Source organism: Eleutherodactylus coqui, chromosome 6, assembly GCF_035609145.1.
Source record: "Eleutherodactylus coqui strain aEleCoq1 chromosome 6, aEleCoq1.hap1, whole genome shotgun sequence".
NCBI lineage: Eukaryota > Metazoa > Chordata > Amphibia > Anura > Eleutherodactylidae > Eleutherodactylus > Eleutherodactylus coqui.
In genome coordinates, this window is record NC_089842.1 from 66042684 (window position 1) to 66063615 (window position 20932).

General features: G+C 45.5%; 1 protein-coding gene across 3 annotated transcripts in view; it reads right to left on the bottom strand.

Annotated features, from left to right (window-relative positions):
* Positions 1 to 3666: 3666 nt before the first annotated feature.
* USP28 (ubiquitin specific peptidase 28) overlaps positions 3667 to 20932 on the bottom strand; it is a 76944-nt gene continuing 59678 nt past the window's right edge. For all 3 annotated transcript variants that reach the window (XM_066606919.1, XM_066606920.1, XM_066606918.1), the window contains 6 exons: positions 15336 to 15514; positions 15052 to 15130; positions 13745 to 13824; positions 12422 to 12545; positions 10675 to 10867; positions 3667 to 4240 (listed from right to left, as the gene is read on the bottom strand). In XM_066606919.1, coding sequence (XP_066463016.1) covers positions 4065 to 4240; positions 10675 to 10867; positions 12422 to 12545; positions 13745 to 13824; positions 15052 to 15130; positions 15336 to 15514 — 831 coding nt within the window. In that variant the 3' untranslated portion in view covers positions 3667 to 4064. The remainder of the gene's footprint in view (positions 4241 to 10674; positions 10868 to 12421; positions 12546 to 13744; positions 13825 to 15051; positions 15131 to 15335; positions 15515 to 20932) is intronic.

Sequence of the window (20932 nt, forward strand, 5' to 3'; positions counted from 1 at the left end):
GTGGACGTACCGGTGATGGCGAGATGCTTGTTGGTGGCTTTGTACCGCACTTGTCTCGTATTTTTATATCTTGTGCGTTTGGCGAAAAGAAAACTGCAGCATTGCTCTAGATTTGGGATCGTAGTAGATCTATATCTACATATTTTTTTTTTTTTTTTTTTAGAGAATTCCATGGAAAATTGCTTGGGGGAAAAAAAAACAAAAACACACCAAAATATAGAGCATAGTAAGATTTGCAAAAAAACATCAAAAACACAAAACATATCAGAAGTATGTAGGGATGCAAAAATTAGACACAATTTGTACTCCATTTCGTAATTTCCTATTGACCTCCATCTAAGCATCTGAACGTAGCTTTTTTTTTTGATGCAAAAAGCCAGCAAAAAAAAAAAAAAAAGGCTTTTTTTCCCCCAGATGGACTATTTATTAACCCTTTTCCCCTTTGAGCCAAAGTCAGAACTAGCTTCAAGAGTTCTGAGAAGTATAAAGACCGACCTTACACTTCTCCTTCCCGCAGGATCCACTTCTGGCTTCAGCTTCAAAAAACTGCAGTGGATTTTTCCCCCAAAAAAATGCTATGTGTAAAACCAGCAGGATTATGAAAAAAACCAAAAACATTGCTCATCCCCAGCTCAGCTCCATTTGTCACCACTAGGTGGTATTAGAAGATCACTCACAATACCTGGGATTTCAATGGGAGAGTAAAATATGTGGTTTATAGCAATTACCAGAACATTCTGTTTGATTTAAAGTGCCGCCTGTCATCGGTGTACATAACGCGGCGCGAGGAGGAACCCGCGTAATAAAGAAAAAAAAAAGGACTGCTAATTTTTAGTATGTCAGTTTATTACTCTTGGAGTTAAAAGCCAACTCTACCCTAATGCATCATTTTACTATTAGTTAGCGGTGTAACACGGACTTACCCGCCGATCATAAGATCCATTCCACTTCTCCCGGCACGGGAGTGTATTAAGTAATTACCGCCTTGATCCTATTAGTAGCAGGATTCTAATTAAAGCGCACATTCTGTTTTACGACTCTTCGAACGGAGAACGACATACTGTACACCATATTATCCTCCTCATCTCCACGGACCCGGAGAATGACTGACTGCATAGAGATTGCTGCAAACCTACAGAGCAGCAAATACATCCGTCAGCGGTCGTCCGCACAGAAGCATTGCGTCTACTTCTGGATGCACCTGTCGGTAATGAAGGCAGCAGATGAGGAAACTACGGAGCACCTTAAGGGCTTCTTCGCCTGGCCAACATATGCTGCCCCCCTGATGCATTGGCTTACAATGCATCAGTGCACAGGGGTGTATTTCCGTGGCATAAAAGCGCCCAACCGGGCGCTTTCACGCCGGTGGCGGCAGCTGCATAGATTCCTATGGGAGCCTACGCTAGCTGCCGAAGAAGGGAGGTGGAAGGGAGCTTAGCAGTGTGACTGCTAAACTTCCTTCTCTTCTCCGCGCCTTGCTGCTGCTTGCAACGGAGAGGGCAGGGGCTTAGGTCCACCCCTGTCCCGCCTCCTCCTAGTGTTAACGGCTGGAGGTGAGGAGAGAGGAGGTGAGCCGGCGAGGGGGGGGGGGGAGGAAAAGGGGAATGTCTCCCCAGGCCACGCAGCATTGTTTGCTGTTCAGTTTTTACGGCACCAACGGGCGCACATAAAATGCCTACAGCTGTGTAAATGGGCCCTCAGGGTGTATTTACATAGGTGATTTTCACGTGCGATTTCTGTATGCTGCGAGATGCACAGAAATAGCGCGTGAAGAGAACCCATTATTGTAAATGGGTGTATTTGTGTATATGGGTGAAATTGCAGCCCGTCCTATGATTGTATGATTCTACTCAGGAATAGTTGATTATTTCCTATGGAAGGCAAAAGAAAAAAAAAATGCATTGCATTCCCATGTAAATGTGATTTTCATGTAAGTAGGAGTTTCTATTTTTACTATTGAAACAACATGGCATTTCTACAGGTGTGGGGGAAAAAAAAACAACGCACGTGCAGCGATACTATGTGTTGTTCTCGCAAAAAGCAGCACACTCACAAGAAAAAACTGCATGTTTAAGAGTGCGTTATCAGTCCGAGCTTCTTGGGGCGATATCGCACTCGCCTGTGTAACTAGTCTTAAAAGGAGCATTCACACCACAATATTTTTATGCCCAGTATTGAAGGCAGAGCGAGACGGCGGCCGTCCAGCCGGGGCGCAAGAGGCAGAGCGAGACGGCGGCCGTCCAGCCGGGGCGCAAGAGGCAGAGCGAGACGGCGGCCGTCCAGCCGGGGCGCAAGAGGCAGAGCGAGACGGCGGCCGTCCAGCCGGGGCGCAAGAGGCAGAGCGAGACGGCGGCCGTCCAGCCGGGGCGCAAAAGGCCGAGCGAGACGACGGCGGTCCAGCCGGGGCGCAAGAGGCAGAGCGAGACGGCGGCCGTCCAGCCGGGGCGCAAAAGGCCGAGCGAGACGGCGGCGGTCCAGCCGGGGCGCAAAAGGCCGAGCGAGACGGCGGCGGTCCAGCCGGGGCGCAAAAGGCCGAGCGAGACGGCGGCGGTCCAGCCGGGGCGCAAAAGGCCGAGCGAGACGGCGGCCGTCAGTTGGGGCGCAACAGGCAGAGCGAGACCGAGGCAGTCAGCCGCTGCAAAAAAGAGAGATATGTCTACAGCTAGTGCAACAGAGGGAGCGAGACAGAGAGGCTGACAGCTAATGCAAGAGAGAGACAGAGAGGCTGACCACAGGTAGTGCAAGAGACAGAGAAGCCAACAGCCAGACACAGAGGCCCACAATGAAAAAAAAAAAACACTAAAATAAAAAGATAAATATTTTATTGCACATAAAAAACACAATTAATGAACGGCACTTCTTGTCAGTGGTAAAAATGTCACACAAAAGTCAAGAGAAAACGTCCCCCGTATGCAGAGCAGCAGAGGAAGAGTTGTATGCCGCTCACACGTGCGCTCGACAATGGGTTTTGGCACAGCTGGTGTCAACATTGGCAATAATACATGTGCTTTCTTTTTTTTAGGCACATCAATACTGGTTTACATATTTCATGGAAAAGGAACCCGCGTCTCTAAAAACAGAAATGGAAGGAGCAATTAAAAGCAAAGAAAAAAGTCCCGGTTTTATTTTTTGCCCCCGGTAATGGGTGAACATTGTTCAGATGCCAGGTTGAAATTTCCCTGATATTCTCTTGTTCTTCAGCTTCCAGAATAAGAGAGCCAAGAGCCCGTAGTTGCCAGATCCCAATGGGGTTTGGCTTCTTACACTAGTCTTTCCTTCCACCCGCTGAAATGGAATTGTGCAGCTGCTTGTGTGATTGTTGAGAAAAACCCACACCCACAGGCTAAAAATTCTCTATTACCCAGTCAGCTTCTGTCAGCTACTTGGCAAGAGATATGGAAGTTGGATGTATTTAAAGCAAAGCAATCTGAAAGGTGCACTCGCCTGTGTGCTCTTCTTTATCTGCGAGACGCCAGGACTCCTCCGCTTTGCCCTCCAGTGTTGCTATGCCTTGGCTACATCAAGTCATGTCCATATATCAAGTCCACGGGACACAAAAAGTGAGCACACTTGATAGTAGAAACCGGGGGCTCTTTACATCTCCATACATATACGAGACCACCTACACAGGCACATAGCATAAATAACATCCCCCCCCCCCCCCCCCCCCAACCCTGAGTTTATGGACATGCCTTGATGGACAATATAGGATGGCAAATGCAAAAAGGGACGATTGCAGAAAAAGAAATACAAGAAAGTGCAGAATGGCGTCCAATTTCTGGTGCCGTACGTACGCCCAGCAGACTATGTGAACACTAACCCCTACAAGTCCAGTGTGGCACTAAGCCGGTTTATTTCGGCATACACTCGCTTCTTCCAGGCAGCTGTGATCATACATACAAGTCTCTAGTCCAGTGTTAGATCACAGCTCTTCCTCTGCCGCCGCCGATGAGTAACCTGCATAAGGCATCAGTGGCTTCTCCCCATGGCGGCTCTGGGTTTGACACGTTTGTGACCTTGTGCGGCTGTTTGTAGTGGTTTTCGGTCTGATTATTTTATCGTTCCTAAGTCACCTTAACCGTGGACGATCCGTGTAAGGACTCCATGATGGCAGTAAAGCGATTGCACAGGTCATACGGGGAGTGAGGGCGTATCTTAGGTGGCTCCTTTAGGACGATGGCGTCGCTGGAACAGTCCAGAAGCCGCGGGAGAAACTGTCCAAGTTTCTGCTGTAGATTATCTGCCACAACAAGAAAGTAACCAGTCATGTAGTTATAGACATCCTTTAATAAGGCTTATTTTATGGCACATATGTGCTTTTAATATGGCGCATCAATCACTGGAAGGAGCCAACATGTGATCCCTTCTCAGTGCATACCATTGGCCAACAGGGCTAAAGTGCCCAAAGATAACAGGAATTTTCAGCTCAGCACTCAGAGGCCCAAGTAGTGGGTGCAGCTGTATCCACGAAATCATCTTTGTGTGGCTATTTCATAGAGACCCTGTCTAGTCCAGTGACAAATATACTAGGATGTGGAGACGCAGTTGAGTAAGGGTGGTTTCACTTCTGCGTAGGGGGTTCCGCTTTCCAGCTCCATTCGGGGAGCAGGAAAGGGGAATCCTCGTGGCTGAACAGCTCTGTCTTTGGACGAAACCGAACAGTGCTGGGCGGATTCCATTAACTATAATGGGGTTCATTCAGTTCCCGCCCAGCTGCCCGGTTCTTGGACAGAAGAAATATAGTGCTGCATGTAGCGCTTTTTTCCCAGCAATTGAGCCGGGATCCTCCGACCCGACGTTCCAACACAGATGTGAAACCAGCCTTCGTGCACATCCAGTAAATTAAAAAACAAAAAAACAAAAAAACCAACTACATACATTATATATATTACACACACACACACACACACACACACACACACACACACACACACACACACACACACACACAACGGTGCTCTTAGATCCTCATGTACAGAACCTTTGTGAAGTCTTTCCCTTCAAAGCTCATCCCACTTCTGCTGCAGAACTCTCCTCCTTCCCAACTCACTAACTAAAAATTGATACAATTATCTATGTTCCAAATACTACATAATGGAGCTGAAGTCTGATACCAGTCACTAAAATCGTGCTCCCAGAGAGAGCCTGCCTTAGTGAATCAGCGCCGATGCTGCTGTGATCACAGGAATTGGTTTGTAGAAAGAACTTTTATACTGACAGACTGACTAAAATAAATACATTTAAAAAAAAAAAGCCTGATTGCACTTTCACAGGCAGGGTAACTGTGCGCACACTTTTCAGATGGCCATTACAGAGTCCCATGAGTGGTGAAGGTTGCGACATCTGCCGCAGATGGCGGGAGCTGTGATCACCAGGGGTGGGAGGTAAGAGTCAGTGACAGCTGCCCAACAATGACATTACGTTAGAAGAGCTATTTACATTCTCTATTTTCCCAATTCTGGACACAAACAGCTCGTTATTCCTGGTTTGGGTTAAAAAAAAAAAAAAAAGTGATTGAGGATATCTCTCTCACACTCAGCAAGTATGAAGTAAATCACCCCCTCCTACGCTGCCAAGTGAATGAATTTAATAAACTACTACTTATTTTTAATTCTACATTAAGGCAACTGAATTTATACACAGAGGTGCAAATTCTAAGAGGTCTTTAATTGGATCACCGGAGGTGCGGTTTAAAAAATACAAAGAAAATTATTCAGGAGAAAACACTTGAATAATCATCGCACTTTGAGGCAGTTTGTATTAATAGGATAAACTAGAAAAAGTGCAAATCACTTCATTTATTGAAAAGATTTTCATTCTGAAAAATCCCTCTAAGTGCTGCCCACTAGAGGTCGGCTTTCCTTCTAATTTGCTGTCCACTTTTGCTGTCAAGTGAAATCCGCCTCTACTAACAGAGATTAACAAGATAGAACACAAGAAGTGGAGGAGTGTGATAACTTGTGCTACTCTGTGAAGTTTATAGACAGCAGAGGGGAGGGGGGAGAACGACTCATAAAGATGTGCTGCTATACAGAACTAAAAATTATAGATGCAGCCTGCAGAAAGAACGATGCAAGCTACTAGTCATATAATGACCTGGAGTAGTGCTACTTCTCATGAACACACAGCAGCAGCTTATTCTGAAAAGACACCTGAAAGTGCATGTACGCTTTAAGGACTCATTGCTACACTAATGGGACTACTGGGCTTATTTCACCCTGCAAATGATCTCAAACCCTGGGTTGCTCAATGACCACAGTAAAGCAAGCAGTCCAACTGTATGAAACGTGCAAGAACATTTCTCCTCAACGGTCAAGTATCCAGACTAGAGCACCGCTGACTGTTCAGAATGACATTCTATAGAGGCTCAATTTGAACTTGAAGATGTACCTACAGAAATGACCAATTTTTGCCTGTAATTGGAGTCAACCAGAAGAGATGTTTTTGAGATGCTGCTTGTTCTAAAATAACATATTTCTACTTAAAAGATTAAAAGTGATTTAGCTGCGGTGATGGGCCATAAACATGCAGGTGTACCTGGGTGGATTGCGTAGGGGCGCTGTGAACGTGGCTGGCATAGTACAACAATAAAATAATACATATGAATTCTTCACTGTCTAATAAGTACTGCTCAGTGCTAATTTGTATCCTACCCAGCGTGCCTGAGACTCTTATGTCTGGAATTCATTGCCGGCAGAGACAGATTTCTGACAGCCCATTAATCTCGCTTCGCACGGGCTTGGAGGGACAATGTGTATTCTAATGTGCCATAAACTGAAATCGTTATGCTTTAATCTTCCTTAGGAAGAGAGGAGTGGGGGCCGTCAGTCAATAAATATGCAGGGATGTTAAAAGTGACACGGGTTATTACTGCGTCAACCGCTCGTGCAGCTTAAAAAGGGGGTGATGGTGGAGAGGAATGAAGCTGCGTGAAAGTCAAATAAGCAAAGGTCAAAGTTTTGTCTCCGCTAGCTCGTTATTCCGAGGCTGGTGTCTTGGATTTGAAACAGAACAGGCAAACTATAGATCGTATACGGTACCTTCTATTACCTGGTAAGCCCTGAACCGACTGTCCCTTCCACACTCTGGTACACTTCTAGACGAGGGTGGCATGGGAAGAAAACTAACGAAATAATCTACTGCACCTCTATTTAGGATTAAGGGGGTTATCCTAAAAGCAACACCAGGATAGGTGAAAAATGTCTGATTGTTGGGAGCCTAGTCGTTGATCACAAGAGAAGGGGGTCCCGTGTCTCTCCTTTGAATTAAGTGGTGGTCCATGAGGCTGACTGAGATAGTAGAGTACATGGCTACTGCCTTCAGCTGCCTTTCTCAGTCCCATCAATTTTGAACGGAGCAGCAGAGTCCATGCTTGACATCCATTTCATTCAAGCAGGGGACACAGGACCCTAATCTTATGATTTGTGTAGACCCCATACTTAGCACACTATACTGGTTTTCAGTAGGAGGTTGCCTTCATGAACTTTAATTAGGGCTATGAGCTCCTGACAAAGGTCATATATACACAGCAGGTATGCTTAGTGTAGGGATTAAAGGGATAATCTGGGCTCTTTTGATTTGATGCCCTATCCTCTAAGTAGTGCAGCGGGTCAGACATTGTCATCCACAGGCAGAGGAGGAAGTGGCAGCGCCATGCGGTTATTCGACTTCCTGCTCTTGATACTGGCACAATTTCCTGGGCAGGAAGTGGAACAGTATGGCGCTCCCACTTCCCCCTCTGCTGATGACGATGTCCTGCCCGCTGCACTGGGCAGCAGGCAGGCGATCAGTTGATGGATGGAGGTCAAGAGCGGCAGTCCCCGTTCATCAACTACTGATTGCCTGTCCATAGGATTGGTCATCAGTTGAAAAGAGCCCAGACTACCCCATTAAGGGGCAATGCATGACCTGGGGATATGACCTTCTGTCATATAGTACCTTCTGTCCCAGCTCGATGTATACGGCTACCTACATGGGAAGCGCAATAATGGGATGAGAAACTCAGCTTGATATCACGCTTGCCAGTGTGCAAAATCCATAATCCCTCACTTTAGTAAAGTAGCGATCCTCCGGCGCGGCTTTCAACTGCGTCGGAGGATCGGCAAGTGTTTCCCATTGTTTTAATGGGAAGCCTCGCATCGCACTCACATGCACATCGCCTGCCGTGTTTACCGTCCCATTGAAAACAATGGGCAACACGTTCCGAGGAATGCTAAAAAGGTAAGACATGCAGTGTTTTTCTTTTTTCCTGCACCGCGATGCGGGCAAACATTGCTCATGTATAGTACTCCATTCAAAGGAATGGGGTTCACACTCATGCGAGGTCTGTGCGTCTAGCAGCGTACAAGTTTCTCGGCCGTGTGAAACTTCATTCTTAATATTCCAAATTCAGCGCCATCATAGGATCCCACTGAGAATTAGCACTCATGACGAGATCCATACTAACTACGCTAACGATTATGTATTTTGGACTGACACGGTATGGCGATTTGCTAGGACAAGAATTAAATTAGCCATCATCCTATTTTGGGCAATAGGGAAGGAATGGCGGTGACAATCCTTGATTACCAAGATATATTCTTAAAAGGTTACAAATTCCATTTTTGAGTGAACTGAAAAAAGTATATAAAAAAAGAATTGCAAGCAGCACATGGAAAAAGAAGCAGAAAACAGCACATTAGGATATGATGAATCCACTGTCTCTGCGGCACACGACTATCTCATGACTATGCAGCAATAAATGTGCTCGTAGGTCTGAATGACTGATGGTGTTCCTGCCTTCCGCTGCGTCGCTCACATACTGGTTCTTGGATCAGTCAATCTAAACCTTAAGTGACCTCAGAGCTGTGAGAGAATACTAATGAGAAGGAAGTGACAGCATGTGACGAGGACCTGTTCAGAAATGGGAGCCTGGGGCGAGAGTGACAGGCAATTTAAAGGGAGGAGAAACCTGAACAAAACCAAGCTGCCAACTGGTAAGGGGTCGGGCATTTCTATGCAACTTGTGCTTCACCGAGTTACCTTACAGGACAGCAACCTGCTGGGGATTTGCCTCGATTCTGCCATAACCATTCATGCCCAGGTTGTCCCAGCATGCACGTCTATCTCAGAAAAGGGGCAACCATATCAATTTAGAGGAAATCAGATCTATGTAAACATTAAAGGGGTTGTCTCGCGAAAGCAAGTGGGGTTCAGCACTTCTGTATGGCCATATTAATGCACTTTGTAATGTACATCGTGCATTAAATATGAGCCATACAGAACTTACCTTCCCTGCGCTGGCGTCCCCGTCTCCATGGCTCCGTCTAACTTCAGCGTCTAATCGCCCGATTAGACGCGCTTGCGCAGAAGGGTCTTCTGCCTTCGGCTCGGTCTGGCACAAGCGGCGTTCTGGCTCCGCCCCCTTCCATGCGTCATCGCGTAGCTCCGCCTCGTCACGTGTGCCGATTCCAGCCTCCTGATTGGCTGGAATCGGCACACGTGACGGGGCGGAGCTACACGATGACGCGTACAAGGGGGCGGAGCCAGAACACCGCTGCTGCCGGACAGACCTGAAGGCAGAAGACCCTTCTGCGCAAGCGCGTCTAATCGGGAGATTAGACGCTGAAGTTAGACGGAGCCATGGAGACGGGGACGCCAGCGCAGGGAAGGTAAGTTCTGTATGGCTCATATTTAATGCACGATGTATATTACAAAGTGCATTAATATGGCCATACAGAAGTGTATAACCCCACTTGCTTTCGCGAGACAACCCCTTTAACAAAGAAAATAAATATCCTAGCACTTCCTCCCTTTATCTCCTGCTTTCCTGTAACCCTTTACACTCCAATTTGTATTCACGTTTTCCTAGGGGGCTTACTCTCTTTCTGCTGTTATACAACGGCACTATATGCTGGCTAAAGCCAGTACTGCACGAGGTGACACATTGGATAGGCTCAGACAGCAGAGAGGCTGGCAATATACAGTAAGAGAACCCTGATGGACGTCTTCCAACATCGGGGCTGTACAGCCTTAAACCATAATGTCTTTAGATGTCAGACAGTGGATTGGGGAGGGTTAATCCTATTTTACATCACATTACAATTAAAACTGAGAAATATATAAAGGAATCTCCTGTATGCGATTAGGGAGCTCAGCCATGCCCCTCCTCCTCCCTCCCAGTGAGACAACCGGCTGCAGCAGGATCCTCGATCCTCCGCCCCAGTGAGACAGCCGGCTGCAGCAGGATCCTCGATCTTCTGCCCCAGCGAGACAGCCGGCTGCAGCAGGATCCTGCCCCCTCCACCCTGTCTGCATCGTTAAAATAAGCAAAAAAGTGAACGAATCGTTCAGTCTAAACGCCGACCAAAAATCCTGCACTTTTCTTTCACCGTTCAGTTTCTGTAGAACTAACATCGTTGGCTCATTCACTTGTTGCTCCATAGAAAACCCTCCCTGCTCAGTGTTGTACATAGGAGTGTGAAACGCTGAACGAGAAGTCAATGATGATCCGCCTGCCTAAACAGGCTGCACACTTGTGAACGAGTTAGCGGTGACGTCACTCGCTTGAATATACCGCCCCCTTCAGACTTGTGCAGTACATGCATGCAGAACACCAAGCTAAATGTGTATATCATTTCACAGCTTTTAGTCATTAGGAGAATGACCGCTACAGATGAGAACTAGGGAATTCACCATCTATATCTTGGCCAAGGTATGAGCACCAGCGACTCCGCATTTCCTCAATAGCAGCTAGGTCTTCCTCGGAGATCTTGTTGAAGATGAGATGCATACAAGGGATGATCAGATCATTCATTATGGTGATTCCTTCGGAGATCTGCTCCTCTACACGACTCTCAAACATCTTGGCAGCCATTTCATTTAAGTCCTTTCAGAGAGGAAGGAAAAAACAGCAGTAAAACTTTAGTCCTAGCCCCTGTTCACCAACCTCTTCCTGCCGCAGCCCTTTTTTGGTTTTCAGTTCCCACTTTCAAAAACTCCATAATTTTGTTGTGAAAATTTCCAGCGACCTAAATCTCCACGAGGGCATGGTTTCTGCAGAAAAGGTATTTATATGGTACATTAAGCAGTACCACTCAAAGTACTGGAAAACAATTGAGGTGAAATGGTAAAAAAATGGTAAAATGCCATGATTTGGGGTGTGGTGGTGGTGGGTTTGTTTTACGTGTGGTAATAATGACATGTTTTCTGTATTCTGTGAGTCAGTATAATTAGGACTATACCAAATCAGGTTTTCTTTAGTACGACATTAACAAAACAAAAAAAAAAAGTATAAAAAAATAAATAAAAAAATTGTTTTGTAGACATGTTTTAACCCTTTGCCCAACAAAATTTTTTTTGACCTCTTGAACAAGAGTGGAGGTGGTAGTGGTGGAGATGTTTATGGAGGTGGTGGAGGCCCAGTGATTAGCACTGCTGACCAGCAGTGTGGGGGTCCCAGGTTCAAATCCCCAGCAAGGTCAGAATCAAACCTAGTCAGCCATTTGGCAGGTCAGGGTCGTCCTGCACTGAGACTATTTCTACAGGAAGCAGACCGTTATGTTGCCACTGCAGTGGTAAGGTTTGGTATTACATGCAAAGTCTCCATTTACTTCAGTGTCTGCAAAACAAGGCCTGGCCACCGCACTGAGAACAGAGCTGTTTACTTCCTGCAGAAATCAGCCCCGTGCATGAGTGTAGATGATCACTGAACCACACTCCTCAACTAATGATGGCTCTTGCTGCAAATACACCACGAATGGTTTACAACTAGACAACCCCTCTAAGCTCTACAATATGCAGGGCTTAATGGGAGACAATCCATGGCAGGCACTGGGGCCTTCACAAGGTCCCAGGCTGCCAAGGTAAATGAATGGCAGCCCATGATTTCATCATGAATAGGCCATTCGTGTGACAGAGGGAGTCCCCTTCCTTTGTTGGGTCATTTAAATGCAACTGTCAGTAGTAACAGCAGCATCTAGAGGGTTAAACATTGATTGTTGGGATCAATATGGATATCAGAGGAGAAAAACCCACTCATGGCTCTTGTAGGAGCTAGAACAGAGAAACCACTATGTACTACGCAACCAGATATATTTATCTGGAAGACGCTGCTTCTGATAGGATAACACCCCCTTTTAAAAGGAGCTGTCCAAGCGGATTATTTTTTTTACATTATTTTGAGCCTTTTAGAAAAAAATAAATAAAGTAATGCACCCCACTGATCATCTGCCGCTCCTTCCCAGGTCCTCCCAGCAGTCATCAAAAAGCACTAGGAAGTAGAGACTGGCGAGGGACTTGAAAAACGTCCGAATGGGAGAGATAGGGGGAGCGGTAAGGTAAGTACGGTGGATCATTCTTCACTATTTTGGCTGGATCTTCCCTTTTAAGGATCGTGGCGAAACAAGACACAAACAACAAGACAAAGTTGTGTAATACATACCAGCAAGCACTTCCGTCTGTACAGCTCTAGCAGCTTCTCTTCCACCCCACGATTGGTTCCTATGCTCAGAAGGGCGCTGTTGCTTTGATAAGCATACACCAAGTACGTGAGGGCTTCCTGACATCTGACATGAAGAGGAGATCTGGTTATTGCTGCTGTGATAGTAGATTTCCAGCTACTGCGACTTCTAACCAGGAGTCTATGTGGGAGCATGCAGCCTTGGACACTGTTTAACCCTTCGGTGCAGTCTTACAAACTTTAAACAGCTCCCTTCACAGGACTTAAATTTAGTAATTGACCCCCCTTTCCCCCATTTCCACATGAAGAAGAGTGGGAGGCCCCTATATCCAAGTCTTTTATATACAGCGATTTACTCACCCCAGCCACTGATTATTACGATTCTGCCTCGGAGTCGAGGCGCCCTGGAGAAGTGTTATTGTGCAATGTGGCGTGCAAAGCAACTAGAAGCAATAGGAGATTAGTGGCGGCCATCCAGACAGCACCGGAATAACAGCGTACTTAGGGCTGCGTATGCGAACACTTTTTAGGCAGCAGAGCTTTGGGGATTAGACAGCCGTCTGAACTGCTGGAGGAAACGACCTTTCACTAATCACCTGAACGAACGTTCGCAAGAATGTTCTTTCTGGAGTATTTCCCAGTGTAAACGAGGCAACAAACGTGTAAATGGGATGTGCTGCCGACCATGCGCCTTAACAACTGTATTATCCGTCGCTAGTCCTGCGAGCCCCGCTACAGTACTATGAGATGTCAGACATCTACAATTACTGAGGAAATACAGAAGAAAGATCATAAATGCACCGAGCTCTCCGGAGCGGCTGCGGCACTCAGCTGACTTCTCAAAAGATAAAAGCACATCAAAAAGCAACACCTAAAAGTCAGGAAGCAAACAGGAACCCTATAGTTTAAGATAGGAACAAACAGGGTCCCAATAGCACAAATCAGCAGGATATAACTAGCAAAGTGTTCCGGCCATTGAATCGTGACATCTGATAGAACCGGTGACGGGGAGCGAGCGCACCAGGGCTTCCTGCAGACCAGCTCTTTTTGGCGTTGAGAAAAAAAAAAAAGTGGGGGGAAAAAAAAGCAAGAAAAATTGCAAGCATTTTTAATTCATGAGGCTTGTGTTTTTTTTCTTGGTCTCACAGGTTTTTAGTCTATATTATATCCTATGGGGAAAGCCAAAGAAAAGCCAGACTTGTGGCATTTATTTTTTGTCACTTTTGGCGCATTGGGTAAAATGACTTCTTGTTATTTCAAAATTGTAGCATGCAAAAAAAATATAAAAATCATCAAGTCACTCACTTTCCGTTCTGGTACAACTCCAGCCCGGTCAGCAGGTAAACAGACACCTTACGAAACTGACCGTAATCATCATGCCACTTCTGTATCAGGAGGGAGGAGAAAAAAAATAAATCTAAAAATGACATTTTAGATAGTGTGGAAACATTCAAAACCGTAAGGGATGTAAGCCGACCCTACTGTCATGTTTAACCCCTTAAAGAGCAGCTGTACTTTCAACTAACTTTTGACGTCAAAAGTATTGATCAGTGTGGGTGCAGCTGATCGCTAGAACGATGGGGGCTACAGCGCTCAGCCAAGCATTGTGTGCCCCCTCGACAGTCTTTGCTGCTTTTTGGGCAGCTGGAGACAGTAGCTTTCCATGGCCTCCATGCGAGCTGTCCTCAGCTGTGAGGAGCCATAAAAAGCAGTAGAGACAGCCGAGGGGGCACAGCACTCGAGTGAGCGCTGAAGGCCCCTCATTTCTAGCGATCAGCAGGGGTCTCGGTAGCAGGACCCCCCCTCATCAATAACTTTTAACACGTCTCTATGACACGTCAAACGCTAGTTAAATGTTCAGCTTCTCTTTAACCCACTAATGACGCCAATATGTTTTTACTAATCTCACTAATGGACTTTAAACCTGTAAATAGATCTTTTTAAAAGGTAATGGTTTGGCTGACTGACAGCCAGGCTCTGGCTCTAACTTGCCAGGAGCAGAGAAACCTCAGTGTCTGGCAGTTTAACCCCCAACATGCCACAGTCAAGAGCAACTGCAGCATGTAAGCAGATGACAAGGGAGGGGGCTTCTTCCTTCATCCACTGGCACCCTGCATTGTGACTGCAAAGTACCAATAGGTTACCATAGCAGCGGGAAGCCTGAGAAAGGCCTTCATGTCTGCCATGTAACTCAGCCTATTAGACCCCGCCTCTGGCAGATTCGAATAAGCTGCTTTCATTTGCTTAGTAGAATGCACTACATAAGTAATGCAGTTTACTATCCTAGCGATCAAATCATCGCATCTTCAGGTCTCCTTGGGGGACTAAAACATAAAGTTCAATAAAAGTTTAAAAAAACAAAAAAAATCCAGTTAAACAAAAAAAAAAAAAACAAAAAACAATTTTCCTACAAAAACCCTCTAAAAAGAAAAAAAAACAAAAAAAACCTTCCCATATCTGTAATAGAGAAAATAAAAACAATGCTCTATATGGAGGCCATGTTCAGCTGCCGAAAAAAGCAGAAAATAGCTGATGGAGCAAGAGCACTCCAAAGTACAGGTACTCGTTAAATGAGAATCTACAAAACACAACAGTATTTTAAGAAACCTAACCTCATAATCTTTCATATCCATGTCATTTGGCCCGATGTCCTTTAGTTTCGCTCGAGCCACCTTCATAATACTTATCGATCTGGAAAAGCAAAACAAAATAGTGACACCGATGCTGAATGTGTAATTGCAGCCGGTCTATGGCTTTATAATACGAGGCCCTAAAAAGGAAATCTGGGCCATTTCATGTATCGCTGACCCCAAAGGTTGGGCATCAGTAATGTAACATTAACTCTTGTGACAACTTCCATTTGGATAGGGGATAAATAACAACCCTTGTTCCTCACCGCTCATCATAGCTGAGATTTCTATCGGCAAACTGCTCCAACAAGGTCCTTTCTATCACACGTTCGGGGGCTTTGTTCTGGAAGAAGTAGACCAAGACGTGCTGCAGACGAGGGTCGTTGGACTGAGACGGCTGCTCCTTGGAAAGCTGGTAGAGTCGGGAGTACTCCTCTCGGAAGGCCTACAGAGATGTTAGAAGGTGGTTCATTATAGGAACTGGAATAGCGCCTAAGTATTAATATTTGTTGGTTTTAGGTAAGGGGGGGGGGGGGGGTGTTGGAGAAAATCACATTTGTAAACCCATAAACATGAGTGACACCCTTTACATAGAGCTACCAAAAAGATGGTCAGAGTCTTCCTAAACGTTGTAATTACAAACCCGCACACACACTGTACCATCTCACCCCGGGCTTTCCAGTATTTCTAGGCCGACTAGTCATTTAAGTCTCTACAGAGAAGTTGCCAATGGTACTGCAGCCCCGGGTCTGACACACTGCCTCCAAGGATACACTATACAATGGTTTCGATAGGTTGCCAACAATGGGTGCCAACAAGGTTCAGATCTGGGTACAATGGCCACTGAACTTGGGGATCCAGCTCACAAGAGATGCTGATTAAAATCCACATCTTAATTGGAACAAATTAGGCGACCCACATACACAACGCGTTTCAGATACAATAATATGCGTCCCCAATCACCGCATAGGTTTTTAATGGCTTTCAATAAAGATATGACTTTTAAACCCCCATCTCTTGTGAGCTGGATCACCAAATCCATTTTGGTGTGCATTTTAGTACATACTTGCACGTTTCTGTCCCTCTGTTGCTCCTCCTGGAAAATTATAAATAATTTGAAATCTGGGTGTTCTCATTTACCTCGTCCATAGGTGGTCAGTAGGTTGGCACCAAGACTGTGTAGGGACACGCCTCAATGACACCCCATGTCGATTGATTCATCATTTTCCAGGAGAAATTCTACTTCTCTACCCCATTAATTTCCATCATTTCTACAGTCCTATTCATTACAATCTGTCTGTCCCCTGCCGTAACGACCTGCTGTGGCCAAACTAACAAAAAGAAGCTACTTTTTTTTTAACAAGTGAACGGAGAAATATAATTGATGGTCTTCTATTCAGCGTTTCTCTTCATTCTAGTGCATTAATATGGATTACACACAATGGCGCACTCCGGGCGGACGCTATCTAGTAAAACGTCTCATGAACAATACCAGTAACTAACCAGCTTCTAATCCCACAATGGATTTCATCAAGTCCTCTTCCCCACTGTCCACAAACGAGTGGCGTGACGCATTAATAGAAGAGGTGCAGCGGGCGGCACGTGATCCCAGGACTGCGCACTTCAGTGTCTTTAGCTTCGAGGTGTAGCTACTTAATTACCAGGAGCCGGGAATGAATATGTCTGTTTGAAAACGGATTTTGAACCTCAAAGTGAAAGCTTCTTTGAAAAAAAAAATAAAAAAAAGACGCTACAGACATCATCTGCTACCTTTTCAGCACTGAAAACCAATTTACGTCAAGCGCAGGATGATTCTGCATGGTACAGCCTAAAATTATCTTGTTGGAACCCAAGCGGCTCTCTGCATATGCATGTGGTGACAAAAATAGATGTTCCACAAGCTCCAAAACAAATTTGCATGTTTTTGCAGATGGAACAATAGTGGCGCTGACAGAGCTGTTCACAGAACAAGAGCAGCTAAAAATTCCAAGCAAATGTAATCGCTTAAAGGTGGCATGAAGCCCACACATGTGCCAGTCTCCAAAGCCCCACTCTCTACCACCCTCCGCAAGCTGAAAACTTACAAAGTGCCCCCCTTCCTCCGCACATCTCGGCAGTTTCTGGGGTCGGGCTGCTCTGTACAACCACTGCTGGACTAAACGTCTCCCTAATTGCCATTCCTGCTCCATCCCATCCTTCCCATCTTAAAAAGGTTTTTTTTTGTCTTCTGATCCGATCTTCTTCTTGCTACAAATCATACAGCGCTCATACTTATTACAGTCATCTGAATGCAGCTCAAAAGCAAAAACAGATCTAGTTAACCCTTTAAGGACCACACACTGTAAATTTACAGCACTTGGTCCGGGGCTTTAATCCTGTCTGATGGCAAAAATATGGAGGATTAAAGCTCCTGCAATGTAGCAGGTTGGGTCCTCGGCTGTACGTGATAGCCGAGGACCCAAAGAAGGCAGGAGGAGTTTTTTCACCGCTTCTGCACCCTCTTTTGCAGAATACACTCCATGAGCGTTATTTAGTTAAATAGAGAAAGCGGAAGTGTCATTTCCGCTATTTGACCAGGTGATCACGTGATCGGCGGGTGCCCCCTGCTACGGCAGGGCTGCAGGGTCCTGCCAGACCCAGATAAACTCTATTAGTGCCTACTGCTACCATAGGAAAGAAGAATGTTTTCCCGTGTAACTGTAGCTCCTATGGATGGCCCAGCTACAATAGAAAAGTGTCAAGTTAAAAAAAATAAGAAGATAGCATGAATGCTGTCGTGGAGGACATAGATATAAAAAAAGTCACAAAAATAAGATTATCAATCTTGATGTTCGCCATCCAGAGACAGGTGGGACCAATGCTGCAGGCCCCTCTGTCTCAACTGTTTTACTTGGCTGAAGAACATTTGGTCTCAAGAGACCCATTAAGTTTACTGCCTTTGACACCCACCGACCATCGCCGCAGTTTGCAGTGGTTTTGTGGACAACGAAAGTGGACTATGGAGTGGAACAGGGTTGTCTTCAGCAACAAATCCAGGTTTAATTTGCGCTCTGGGATTAGCGAGCTCTACCTTTTTAATGTTGGTCAGGGCAGGTCCTCAGTCTACAGTGGTGTTTCCCATCCTCTAGTCCTCCAACAGGTCATGATTTGAGGATATCCTATATAGGAGGGCACCTGTAGCATTGTCTGAAGCATCTGTGCAATACTAAGGAAATCCTGAAAACATGTCATGTTGGGGAGGAGGGAGGCGAAAGTAAGGACTGGAGCTTGGGAAATACTCATCGATAGCCATGTCCTTAGTAAGAGAAGGAGCGCACATTTAAATTGGAGACTAATAGCTCTTGTCTTTAGAGCGGTTTCCTGCTCTACGGCTGGAGTCCGAGGAACCTCCAATGCCAGCTGCTTAACCTTGTACCATGACTGCAGTATGATCAAGAGGGGACTCGCCCCTTTGATTGGGTCACTGGATTCTCTGGTGACCCATCACTGACAGGAGAACCACTGTGCATTCAGCTATGGGGACATAGATGTAAGAAAACAACCCATTGCTAAAAGCAACTAGAACCGTGGTCACATGGGCCCTGTAATCAGAGACTAGACAAATTATATATCAAAACGTCAGAAGCAGAATGAGGAACCCATTCCTGTACTTCGCTTTTTCAATTGGCATATTTACACTAAAATAAACACCAAATGATTTTTAAGCATTTTACCCCCAGTAAAACTAAAAACGGGGGGGGGGGGGGAACCTGGTGAAAAAGAATGAATATATATTTTATAATTATCATAATATATATAAAAAAATTACACACACACACACACACACACACACACACACACACACACACACACACACACACACACACACACACGCCCTGTGTGTCACAGAAAAAAAGAAAAAAAAGGCAGCAAAAAAATTTTGGCTGCTGAAGAAAATAAGATAGGGCCACATAGATAAAGTCCCTAAAAAGCATCTGGTCCTTTTGGAACAAAACACCCTGGCCATTAAGGGGTTAAGGCAGTTTTCCTGAAGGATTAATTTTGCACATCGCTTATATATAAAGAGTTAATGAAATTAAACTTCCCCAGCTCAGCCTCTGGATGGTGTTCTGCTGCTGCAAATGAGATGAAATTCAGACAGCGGCCACTTCAGATGATACACTCGCCATTTAGGGAAAAAAATGTAGTTAAGTCACCGATAGGTGGCGCTGTAGCAGACCAAGTCTATTGTGACAGATCTGCATCAGTGTCAGATCTGAAAGGCAGCAAAACTGACTCGCAGAAGCGGTTTTGGAGAGCATTGTTGAAAACCAAGGGGGACTTAGTGAAAACGTGCAATGCGATTTGCATAATTACAGCGTAACTTATTGTCAACTTTTTAACAAATTTTTTTTTCCCCCAAAAAGGGCGAGCGCATCGTGGCTGTTGTCAGAATTTCATCTAATTTGGAGCAGCAGAGCGTTCTCCAGAGGCCTCTGAGCTGGATAAGTTTAATTTCATTAACCCTGTACTTACCCTTTTTAGGTCTGTCCCGCAATCCACAGTAGCTCGTTGGCTACTGTCAATGTCATACCTAATAGTTCATGCTGCCGGATTCTGCTTTATAGATGGGCATGTAGATCCATACTCGTCAACCCGTAGAACCTCATTTCGGATTGAGCTTTGCTAAAAGTTCGGTTCAGTAAAAACCTAAACTGAGCTTTTAGCCAAGTTCTACTGGTTCGGTTCGCTCATCACTAGTCCTGAAAGCAGAGTGTTACCCTGTGGTTTTATGGCTCTCACACAGTGTTATACACCAGTTTTAGGGTTTTGGTGATCTTCTGGTTCGGTTCAAACTAATTCAGACTTGAATCTCACCAATTCCGGACATTATTCCGTGGTCTGCAGGACCACCACTAAGCACCCATTTTGAAACAATATTTATATATGCCCCGCCTCTTTACGGTCTACTTTGTGCGATTATCCCACCATCATCAGCACTGTTGATATGCAGGTACATGACGATTATTCCCATCCAATTCAGGGTACTGTTCAGTAACGGTTCCAGCACCTGCTGAGATACATCTAATAGGTTCTCTAACGTAAAGGGGTTTGCACAAGTCACATATTTCCTTTAACAAGGGCCACTCAAGGGAAAATTTCCATCATTTCCCCAGGGTGCAATTATGATACAGCGCCTAGTAGGGGAGATAATGTACTTACCAACTGCCACGTTCATGAGATATCGGCTCTACTCTGGTCCCCCCATGTCCTATGTGACCCGCGCTAAATCCCACAGCAGACCGGAAGTTGCCATTTATTCCTGTGAGACTCACATTGCGGCTCTTGTATGAATAGAGAAAGTGACTACCGGTCACTCAGCCATGGCCGTCGGATTTAACTAGTCCCAGTGAAGGCCATGTAGGATGGCGGGGGGGCAGGAGCGGAGCAGATATTTTACCAGTACAACATCTGCCCTAGTATGCACTGTATGGCAATTACACCCCATCTAAACAATTCAAGGGGTATTCTGATTACACAAAGTTGCTGTCAAATGAACACTAATCAAATATTTTGCAATGTGGGTCTGAATGTGCATGCTGTCTCCAGTAGAGATGAATGGGAGAACACATGCGCCAACTTCACCGGGACACATCGCAGGAAAGGGGCAGCCGGCGAGTACGAAACACAGCTCCCCGTTCCCTCACCTTAGAACCCCGTAAGGTAGTCTATGGGGCTCAAAAGCTGATGACCGGTTTCCTTTACGATTCAAATACTGTTTGTTGAAATATGTCCTCTATAAAATGGGCCAAAGGACAGACATTTCCCCACAGCGCTGTGCATCTTCTTGCTTTGGTCTTCTGCACTGAAGCCGCGATGCAGC